Source organism: Lipotes vexillifer, unplaced genomic scaffold, assembly GCF_000442215.2.
Source record: "Lipotes vexillifer unplaced genomic scaffold, Lipotes_vexillifer_v1.1 scaffold1267, whole genome shotgun sequence".
In the NCBI taxonomy this organism is placed as follows: domain Eukaryota; kingdom Metazoa; phylum Chordata; class Mammalia; order Artiodactyla; family Lipotidae; genus Lipotes; species Lipotes vexillifer.
The window spans coordinates 696107-708090 of NW_006790372.1; the positions used below are offsets into that span (position 1 = coordinate 696107).

An 11984-nucleotide genomic window follows, 5' to 3' on the forward strand; every position below is an offset into this window, starting at 1 on the left:
CTCTCACTGTTGTGGCCTCTCCCGTTGCGGAGCACAGGCTCCGGACGCGCAGGCCCAGTGGCCATGGCTCACGGGCCCAGCCGCTCCACGGCACATGGGATCTTCCCAGACCAGGGCACAAACCCGTGTCCCCTGCATCGGCAGGCGGACCCTCAACCACTGCGCCACCAGGGAAGCCCGGCAATGAGTTTTTGAATTGGACTCCAAAGCAAAGGCAACAGAAACAAAAAAATAAACTAGTGGGACTACATCAAATTAAAATACTTCTGCACAGGAAAGGAAACCAACAAAATGAAAAGGGAGCCTACTAAATGAGAGAAAATATTTGCAAATCATATATCTGATTAGGGGTTAATATATAAAATATATAAAGAACTCATTCAACTCAATAACAAAAAAATCAATCTGATTAAAAAATGAGCAGAGGGGCTTCCCTGGTGGCGCAGTGGTTGAGAGTCCGCCTGCCGATGCAGGGGACGCGGGTTAGTGCCCCGGTCTGGGAAGATCCCACATGCCACGCGTGGCCACGAGCCTGCGCGTCTGGAGCCTGTGCTCCGCAATGGGAGAGGCCACAACAGTGAGAGGCCCGCGTACCCCCCCGCAAAAAAAAATGAGCAGAGAATCTGAATAGACATTTTTCCAAAAAAGGCATACCTATAGCCAATAGGTACATGAAAAGGTTCTCAGTATCACTAATCATCAGGAAAATGCAAATCAAAATGATGAGATATCACCTCACACCTTTTTGAATGGCTATTATCAAAAAAACAAAAAATAACAAGTGTTGGCAAAGATGTGGACAAAAGGAATTCTTGCACACTGTTTCTGGGACTGTAAACAGTATCCAGGTTCCTCAAAAAATTAAAAATAGAACTACCATATGATCCAGCAGTTCCCCTTCTGGGTATTTATCCAAAGAAAATGAAAACACTAACTGGAAAAGATATATGCACCCCCATGTTTCTTGCAGCATTATTTACAATGGCTAAGCAACCTAAATGTCCACTGATGGGTGAATGGATAAAGAAGTGGTGTATAAAAAAGAATGAAACCTTGCCAATTGTCATAACATAGATGGACCTTGAGGGTATTACGCTAAGTGAAATAAGTCAAACAGAGAACAACAGATACCATGTGATGTCATTTATATATGGAATCTAAAAACAAATAAAATCAAAACAAACAAAAACCAAGCTCATGGATACAGAGAATATATTGGTAGTTGCCAGAGGCAGGGGAGGGTGGGGGTGGGTGAAATAGGTGAAGGGGGTTAAAAAGTACAAACTTCTAGCAATAAATTAAATAAGTCATGGGGATGTAATATACTGCATGGTGACTATAGTTAATAAGTTGTATATTGAAAATCGCTTAAAACTTTTCCTCACAAGAACAAAAATTTTATAACTGTATGGTGATGGATACTAACTAGACTTACTATGGTGATCGTTTCACAGTATATGCACATATTGAATCATTATGTTGTACACCTGAAACTAATATAATATGTCAATTATATCTAAATTAAAAAAGAATTGTATCAAAGCTTGATATTAGAATAAATATAGATATTTGTGCTTTAAGTGTATGCATAAGTGTGGTTTAAGTCTTGCCTAGCTTTTGCTGAGAGTATTAGTAGACTAGAATTTTCCCTTCTCAGAGTGATTTATAGGATTCTTGGCCAGGTTGTTGATTTTCTGAGTACTCTTTTTCATTATCTTCTTATCTTTTTAGAAGCTCATTATTTTTTCTGCAAGTGTATGAATAATAAAAGTTTAGGTGAAACTTAAAGTAGCAAATTGTAGTACTTTTCAGAAGTCCTAGTGAAAATTTACTTTCTTTTTTACAGTTCACTTGGTTTGAAGGAGTAGGGCCATATGGTGGTAAGAAGTACTGTATCAGGGAACAAGAACTGGTCAAAATTACAGTTTGGGGTTATTTGTAGAATTTAACATACTTCATTATAAATAATCAGAAGTTTATCTACTGCATTTCATGTTTATTAGCAGAATAATGGAATTTTCTTCTTGTTTTTTTTAATTTTGATATATGTCATTGGTTCATCAATAACAAGAAGAATTATGATAGTTTATTCAAAGCTTTTCTGTGTAAGTACCTAAGCTGGAACCAGTTCAATCCAAAATTCAATTGTATACCTATTATGTGTGTAAAAATATGCTAGATATTTGATTTATAATGGTTCAGACAGAAATACATATATTCCAAGCCCAAGATTGTTAATTGTTTTTTAAGAAAGGGAAGTAAGGAGAAAAGTCATTAGTTTACAAAGCTTTTACCATAGTGCGGAAACACTTGAGTCACAAATATATGATCTTACTCACCTAGACAAGCATAAGCACTAAATGAAAAAGAAAGTATTCAGCAGGTGATGTTGAACGCTTTGTTGGACAGGTCATGGTCCTCATGAGCAGAGCAGTGAACACTGTGGTAGATTTAGTGTTATGACATATATTCTCATTGTTGTTGGGAAAAACTTGTTTTAATCGTGAAAGTGAGTATGAATTCTTCTAAGGCTTTATTAGAAGAAAACAATGCAAATGTTCGTTGAGCGAAAGTGGTTATATATGAATTATCTCTGACCCCAAAGAAGTTTTCAGTGTAACTGAAGAGTCAAGACATGCATATGTGAAAGCATTATAAACATAATGGAATAAGAACCTACCCTAAATTTTTAGGGTAGGTTTTCTGTCCTGGAAGTCTTCATGGAGGAAATGGGATTTGAGATGTCCACTGAAGAACTGATAGACTTCTTCATGTTAAGATGAAATTTCCCTTTTACAATAGAACCTACTGTAATTATTGTTTGACATGCTTATTGTAAGCCATGAATTTCATTGTAGTATACTAGGGATGATGATCACAGGTTCCAAAATCAAACTGCCTGGACCCAAACTCAGATTCTACCACTTACTAGCTGCATTACCATCAAATGGGGATAATAATAGTATCTTTCTTACAAAGTTAGGATTAATGAGAATAATGCATCTACATATCATGGGAATAGCATGAGCTCTGGAGTCTGACAGATCTTGGTTCAAATCCCAGTTCTGCTACTTACCAGAGACCTTAGGCACTTGAGTTCTCCAAGATTTAGTTTTCTCATTTATAGATGGAGATGATAAAGCCTAACCCAAAGGGCTGTTGTGATGATTAAATGAAGCAATTTATGTAAAGAACTTAGCAGAGTGCCTGACATACAGTAAAAGCTCTATGAATAATTTTATGTTGTTATAAAATCTAAGTCATGTACAGACTTCAGTTTTATCTTTCTATTCATGTTTTTAGGGTGAACCTGGTCTGCCGGGATACCCAGGGAACCCCGGTATCAAAGGTGCTGTGGGAGATACTGGTTTGCCTGGATTACCGGGGACCCCTGGAGCAAAAGGACAACCAGGCCTTCCTGGATTCCCTGGTAATATTACTTTTCTTAAATGCTTCCTTCTCTCCTTTCTTATCTACTCTAACCCATGTCACAAAGCAACTTCTTAATTGACAGACTTCTGTTCTATTTCTCAATCAGCTACGGACCAGCAAAGCAATCTCGAACTAGCTCTTTAACAATTTTGCCCAAATTTCTTTCTGTATAAAATGAAAATGGGCATTACCAACTCAGCAGGACAATATCCTGTGGGCAGAGAGCACTTTTGAGTCTTTGACTACTAGCCACAAGTCAACTAAGAGGCCTTACTATTTTTCTAGGTGATAATGTACACTGCTAAGCCCTAGCCTGCTGCTGATTCCCTTAGAATGTTGTACTCAGGCACAGGTGTGTAGCTGTTGGTAGAACAATCATGCAGTTCATTCAAATGATAAGGACTGAGTCATGCAAGCAAAGGGACTTAAGCACTGTAGTCAAGTAGGTGGTCTGAACTCAATTGTTATAGTACCTGCTCTGTTTACGCTTGTATTTTTGTTTGTTTGTTTGTTTTTTTGGATTGCACAGTGGCATGGATGCATTGGGCCTTTGGTTATCTTTTCCTTCACCTTTTTATTAAAGTATAGCATACGATAAAATGTACAAGACAATAAATGAGTTTTTACATATATATATATATATATATATATATCCATGTACCCACCACACATATCAAGGTATAAACCAGTTCCCTTACCCCATGAAGTTTACCTATGCCCCTTCACAGTGACACCCCCCTTCTGCAGGTAACCACTACTATGACTTCTATCACCACCAGTTAATTTTACCTGTTTTTGAAATTCACATAAATGGAATGATACAGTATATATCTTTGTGTCTAGCTTCTTTCACTCATCACTATGAATGTAAGATTCATTTATCTTGTTGCCAGTCAGCAGTTTTTGTGTTTTTTTATCATTGCTCCATGATATTCCATTGAAGAAATAAACCATAATCAATTACCCATTCTCTTCTTGATAGACTTTTGGGTTGTTTCCAGTTTGGGACTATTAAGGGAAAAGATGCTATTAACATTCTTTGACACGTCTTTTGGGGGACACGTGTACTCATTTCTCTCACACAAAAACTTAGTGGTAGAATTACTGAATCAGAAGGTAGGTGTACATTTAACTTTAGTAGATGGTGCCAGTTTTCCAAAGTGATTTTATACATTACAGTCCCACCTGCAATGCATGAATGTCCATGGGTGGCTCCTGGTGGCTTGCCATAATCATATAGTAGTTAGTACTTTGTGTTGTGAAATGTCCAGTTGCCTGCATCCTCACCTCACTTGATATTGTCAGTCTTTTTAATTTTAGCAATTCTTGTGGTTATATAGAGGTATTTCAATGAAGTTTTAATTTACATTTTCCTAATGAATGACAATGTTAAACACCTTTTCATATACTTAATGGCCATTTGGCATCTTTATGAAGTGCCTGCTCCAAGTTTTTTTGCTCTTATTTAATGAGTTGTTTGCCTTTTTTCTTATTATTCAGAGCAGTTCTTTACATATTCTGGATATGTATTACAAATAGATTCTTTCTATCTCAAATTTGCCTTTCACTCTCTTAATGCTGTCATGCGATGTTAATAAAGTCCTTTCTTACTCTTCTTTCATGGTTAGTGCTTTTGTGTCCTATTAAAGAAATATTTGCCTACTCAGGTTTATGGAAATATTCTAATTTTTTCTGTAACTTTCAATGTTTAAGGTTTAAGGTTTTATATTTAGGTTTATGGTCTATCTCGAAGAAGAATAGTTTTATGGTGTGATTAGGGGTCAAGGTTCATTTATTTTCATACATATGTCCAATTGCTCCACACTCCTTTTTTATTTTAAAGAAACTGAGTTCTTTTTTTCTTCTGCTCATCGAAAGACACCATTAAGAAAATGAATAGGGAAGCTACAGACTAGGAGAAGATACTTGCAAAACATGTATCTCATAAATGACTGATATCTGGGATATATAAAGAACTTCTACAACTTAATAATAACAAGACATGCAATCCATTTTTCTAAATGCCGAAGACTTGGAACGTACATTTCACAAAAGAAGATTCACGGATGTTCAATAAACATGTGCAAAAGCAATCAATATCGTTAACTATCAAAGAAATGCAAATTAAAACCACAATGAGGTAGCACTACATTTCTACTAGAATGGCTATTATTAAAACAACTGGTATCACCATATGTTGTACAAGGATCTGGAGCAACTGGAATTCCCAAATATTGTTGTTTGTTTGTTTATAAATCACAGCATATACCTATTCTGTGACTCAGCAGTTTCACTCCTATCCAAGTATTTACCCAAGATAAATTAAGACTTATGTCTACAAAAATACCAGCACAGAGATATTCATAGCAGCATTACTCATAATAGCTAAGTAGACCAGGTTTCCATAAATAGAATAGATATTCATGATAGCTAAAACCTGACAACAACCCAAATGTCCAAGAAATGAATGGATTCTTAAAAATTTGGTATATCCATACAATGGAATCCTACCAATTAATTCTACCAGTATAATATGGTGATAATTGTTTTTATTATGAATATAAAATAATGTCAACCTCTGGATAAATCAATTTAAAACTTAAAATTATTCTTAAATCATCAAGCAAACACCAGCATCTTTTGGGGTTTTGTTTTTCTATTCTTCACTGTTTCTATGCTAACAGTCTAAATTGTAAATTTGAATTGTAGCTCTCAAAGCAGTGTGGTTTTTCTTTTATCATTAAATTGAGCTCTTTACTCTAGGAACCCCAGGCCTTCCTGGACCAAAAGGTATTAATGGTCCTCCTGGGAACCCTGGCCTTCCAGGAGAACCTGGTCCTGTAGGTAAGAATGAAAAATAAGGGTTTGCTGTTCTGTTAAACTAAGGCTTTATTCATTTTTGGAAAGTCAAATCATTTCTGGGAGCTGTGAACATTTTCAAGACAAAGAAACGTGGTGATCATTCACTTAATACTACCTGTTAGGTACGAAGTGAACAATTCTTAATAAAAGTTGCTTAAAATTATTATTATGGGACCTTATTTTGGGGGCTCACTTTTTCCAAGGAGAGTTATTTCAAGTATCCTATAATAGTAGGTAGACACTCTGACTATTTTAGAATGGCAAGGTGTAGTTTTCTTTGTTTACTGAATTCTAAAGCAAATCACTTCCTTTGGCCCCATACAAGGCCTATAATTCACCCCACTTCCATCCCCCCACACATGCACATCTTTCTTTCTTATATATTCTAAAGGTAGATTAAAATGAGAAAGTGAAATGTTTTGAATACTGAATGAATGATAAAGCAGTTCCTTATCCTCAAATTATCCTGTATTTCTTTTCCACAAGATTTCTTGATTTAAAAGGAGTGTCCCAGAGACACTTTGTGTCTTTTGGGTAGAACTATTTGAAGCCAAAATGGAAAGAATTGCAGATATGGAAGGAAAAGGGAATTGGGAAGATAGGTGTAACCTGCTGTACTCTGTTCTTTAGGTGGTGGAGGTCGTCCTGGGCCACCAGGGCCTCCAGGTGAAAAAGGCAAACCAGGTCAAGATGGTATTCCTGGACCAGCTGGACAGAAGGGTGAACCAGGTGCTATATTTTTTTATTGTCCTTAATTTTCTAATTTCTTCCTTGTCTACTTTAACTTTTGCCCTTTTTTACCCATAGTGAAATTGTATCTTCTTTCTTACCCTCTAAGCTACCACATACTTTTCCCTTCCTAATTACCTTCTTCCACTCCATTCTGCGAATATTGCCTCACATTTATAGATAAAGTTGCCTCCCTCTTATGAAAAACTCCATATCCTTTCTTGTTCAATTTTTCATGTCAAGAAGCTACCTGGACAACTTCTTGTCATCAAGAAGTCAACTACTCTGGATGACCTCCTTTCACTATGCAATCTCTATTCCATTTATATATACACACATATATTCATATGACATGAGTTTTTAAAGATAACACTCATCACAAATAGAATATAAGTTTATATGGTTTTCTCATGTTAGAATTGTAGTTCCATGTTGGAAATGTCTTCATGTTTCATATAATATACATTGCAGCACTTACGAGAAACCTAAATGATCCAAAAATAATTTGTCCTTGTTTCAGTTATTATTATCTATTTGAGAATTTTCGGTTTATGCTCTAACAGGTCAACCAGGCTTTGGAATCCCAGGACCCCCTGGACTTCCAGGACTTTCTGGTAAACTTTAATGAAGCATGCTAAATCAGTCCATAAAATATAATATTCTCCACTACACTTACTTATTCATCTCCACATACAACCCCAGACAACTCAAAGCTAGAGTTACATCTTAAAGCATTACTTAATTAGCAACTTAGTATAAAGAGTTGTACTATAAAAAATGCACCATTAAGAACATTTACATATAGATATCTCTTCATTAACCTCATAAATAAGTGTTAGGGGTGGGATAGGGAGGGTGGGAGGGAGATGCAAGAGGGATGGGATATGGAGATATATGTATACATATAGCTGATTCACTTTGTTATACAGCAGAAACTAACACAACATTGTAAGGCAATTATACTCCAACAAAGATGTTAAAATAAAAAAAAATTTTTTAAAAGAAAGCAAAATTGTACGAAGAGGTAGATTTCACTAAGTTTTTAAAAACCCTTTTAGCCAGAAGAAAAACACTTTTTTCTCCCCATGGTAACCAAAACTAAGGTAATATAAGAAAACTGTAGAAATATGTACCAATAATAAAAATTGTCTATTGAAAACTCCATCTTAATTTACATCTTGCATTTTGGATGGGTAGGATGCACACACATCTACCTTCCCTCATTTGTTCTTACTATTATTGTAAGCACCAAGTAGTCAATTAAATGACTGAATGTGTGTACAGATATGTATGTTTATGTTCTGAAATGACCATTGGCTATTCTATGGAGGCTTTTTTCAAACCACACATAGATCTCTTAGAAATTCCTGTATTTTTTTCATGAATCCAACATAAAAATTATTAGTCTAATGTGCGACTGTTTTATTGCTCTCAAGCATGTCGGTGGTGTAGAAAAGTGTTGAAAAGAGTTTATCTAGATTGTGTTTCTAAATCTTGGATGGAATGGTCTTCGGGGACACACAGCAACAGTTGAAGATCCATATCTTCCAATGGTCTCAGAAATTAGTCTCAAAACATTTGTGTCAGGAATTTCCTCCAGCTATCTCTAAACTATTGTTGCAGATATTTTATACTTTTCTATTTCTTCTCCTTTTTTCTCATAACTACTGGTCATGTGATCATTGCTCTATGTCCTAATACAAAGGATATCTTTTAGGATACAAGTTATTATTGTTTCTATATTTCTATACATAGAAATAGCAGTATGGGTTTTCTGGATGGGCTGGGGATTTGGTAGGAGGTAGAAATGACCTCAGTAAATTCCATTACTTGTTCTAGTAAGTGGGAGCAGCTTTAGTCTTACAGACAAGCCTGATATTCAGTATCATTTAATGTGCTCTCTAACATGACTTCACTTTCATAGGTCAAAAGGGTGATGGAGGATTACCTGGCATTCCAGGAAACCCTGGCCTTCCAGGTCCAAAGGGTGAACCAGGCTTTCATGGTTTCCCTGGTCTGCAGGGTCCCCCAGGCCCTCCTGGTTCTCCAGGTCCAGCTCTGGAAGGCCCTAAAGGCAACCCTGGGCCCCAAGGTCCTCCAGGGAGACCAGGTATGTACATGAGTGGTAGGGGAATTGTCTATTTATTAGTCCATTTATTTCATTTTGCTGGTAGGTTATTCAGTCTTTAGGACTTTCGAATCTATAATCCAAAGAACTTCTTGAAAAGAAAGAGCTTATTTTATTCATAGCTCCATCCATTTCCATGGCATCTAATAATTCTTTTCAGTAATGCGTTTCATCATTTAAAGTTGAACTAAAACATACCAACTTGGAGGAAAAAAGGAAATAGTGGATTTATTAGTCTTTTTATTATACATAAAGCTATACTGATAACCTGGCAGCAAAATGTCATCTGCATTTTTAATGTGAGCTTCTCAGCATGTCATCACAGAAATCATTTTAGTGATCACCCAATAGATGCTTGTGGTCCATACCAAAAGTGTTGCTATGGTTCTGTCATATGATCAGCAAATGTCACCAAGCACAATAAAGAAATTTTATCTTCTCTAGGAGCTAGGCAATCAAATTTATCTTCAACATCACAGCATGATTAAATTGAATAGTGATCTCTTCATACCAGCTTCATGTCTATACCTCATTTGTCTTGTGTTAACTGCTCTAGTAGTCTCAGTTTTGCATCCAATGTTCACTTTTCATTTTGTGTTTGTGCTGTGTCATTTCATTTTAGTAAGTTTGGAAACGCTCATTTTCATCCTGAATTAATGTCGCTGAGCTCAGTCACTGGAGATAGATTATTAATACATTCTGGAGACTTGATATTCAATTTTTATATTTCTAATTATTGAAAACTTGACCCTCATTGATTTTTTAAAAATAAGAGAAATGTAAGATTAAAATAACAAAGCAATTGCCTTTTTATCCTTTGAAGGTCTCTGACCCATTTTTAAAATGTATTTAAAAGTGAAAATTTCCATAAACTCTGAAGTGATTGCAGTCAGTTTTAATACGATGTGCTCTAAAAACATGAATTAAATGGGATCACATACTTTGTTCAGAAGATCATTTTCAAAACTAGATTTTATCTGATCTGATTTGACTGTTTATAGAGTGTTATTTAAAGTTTTACTTTGGTTTACTACTGAAGAAAAGCAGTGAAAAGCTCCTCAGCCATGTTAATTCTCTTGCATGTAATGTAAAGAATTGACACAAATATCTTGCTTGGTTATGCATGCAATAATTCAAATAAACCAAACTATTATCTTTTTTGTATTTTAATCAGCACTGTGGCTGTTTATTCTTACCAGTCATAGAGCTCAATGCTGAACATTACTCTGAAATATGTCAACATAAAGACATCAGTCACAAAGGTTCTTTAAAAATTACTGTTTTGGGCTTCCCTGGTGGCGCAGTGGTTGAGAGTCCGCCTGCCGATGCAGGGGACACGGGTTCGTGTCCCGGTCCGGGAAGATCCCACATGCCGCGGAGCGGCTGGGCCCGTGAGCCATGGCCGCTGAGCCTGCGCGTCCGGAGCCTGTGCTCTGCAACAGGAGAGGCCACAACAGTGAGAGGCCCGCATACCGCAAAAATAATAATATTAATAATAATAATAACTGTTTCTAAAAGAAATAATAACAAAAGTAGTCAGAAGAAGAACACACGTCAGATGAGTATTTGTGACTCCTTGATTTGTTCATAAACTACATATTAAAATGGAATTTTAAACCCAATTGCTCTTAGAATTGATTGTTGTCATCTACACTCATAGTAATAATTATTATAAAAATGATTTTTGGTCTTTCAAAATTTGTTACATGTGCTGTTTTTATTTTAGTGTTGATGTGAAGTGGTGATAATTTGGTTTATATACAGATGCATGAATATGAGCTGCAGAGTATTCTTTTATTGAATTAAAGTTTAACTTGAAAGAAGTTAGTGTAATGCTTTAGTTTCTTGATGTTTCTAACAATTTTGATATTTTTCCTTTTTGTTAATGATGACATTGGGCCTTGGTGAACTTTGATCCCTATCCAGGTCCTACAGGTTAGCTCCTTAACTCCAAAGTAGTATCTGCATGAAGTATGAAACTTTTCTTATATTTGTGTGTGTGTGTATATATATATATATATATATATATATATATGTATGTATATATTATTTATATACACATATATAGTGTATGTATATGTGTGTGTATAGGTGTATATACACCTGTACCTAATATTTTCAAGTGTTTGAATATATTTTAAGAGCATATATGCCAATTCAATTCTTACATGTTGATCTAGCTCTGAAAGTTGTCAGGAACTTGCAGAGTCCAGTTTTTCTGTCTATTGGAATAACTCAAAATTACCTAATTAGGAAAACTGATTTATCATTTTAAAATTCATATATTTGTGTCATTTTTAGTTGAAAATTTTTAGTACTCAAAAGTATATTGTATACTATTTTACATTTACCTTTAGAGTGTATTTCCTATTTTTGCCTCGTATCTGTTAATGTAAATGAAATTGAACTATTCTTCAAAAAGACATTCTTTTTAAACAATAATATGTATTATCAGATCCTGCAAATATGCAATTCTTGACGAGCCATACCTCTTGTAATTTTTCAAACCATCCCATCTTCACATTTTGGTTTGTCACAAAGTTCTAAATTCTGCTGCTATGTAAATGGACTAATGGGCACAGAGTAAATAAAAAAGTCAGTGCAGCCAGCACAGACTAGAAACCTCTTAATCTTATTTTCATCCTGTACATATAAAAAGTACACACCCAAGAAAAGTTACCAAGAGCTGCCCATTAGAAAACTGCTAATTCATATTAAAAGATGTTCACCTAATCAGGAGTAAAAAGAACCACAAATATCTGAGTGTGTTTATTATTTTTCAAGATAAATAGCCCTTTTCAAATTTCTAAGGAGGAACTAAAAGGGGAAAGAG

At 35.4% G+C, this 11984-nt stretch overlaps 1 protein-coding gene across 2 annotated transcripts in view; it reads left to right on the plus strand.

Moving 5' to 3' along the window:
- Window positions 1–11984, plus strand: part of COL4A5 (collagen type IV alpha 5 chain) — a 230567-nt gene that overhangs the window by 197375 nt on the left and 21208 nt on the right. Inside the window, exons 37-42 of one of the 2 annotated variants that reach the window (XM_007463668.1) lie at window positions 3304–3430; window positions 6196–6276; window positions 6925–7023; window positions 7587–7637; window positions 8948–9133; window positions 11078–11086. In XM_007463668.1, the coding sequence (XP_007463730.1) occupies window positions 3304–3430; window positions 6196–6276; window positions 6925–7023; window positions 7587–7637; window positions 8948–9133; window positions 11078–11086 (553 nt within the window). The remainder of the gene's footprint in view (window positions 1–3303; window positions 3431–6195; window positions 6277–6924; window positions 7024–7586; window positions 7638–8947; window positions 9134–11077; window positions 11087–11984) is intronic. The other variant, XM_007463667.1, reaches the window with a different exon arrangement.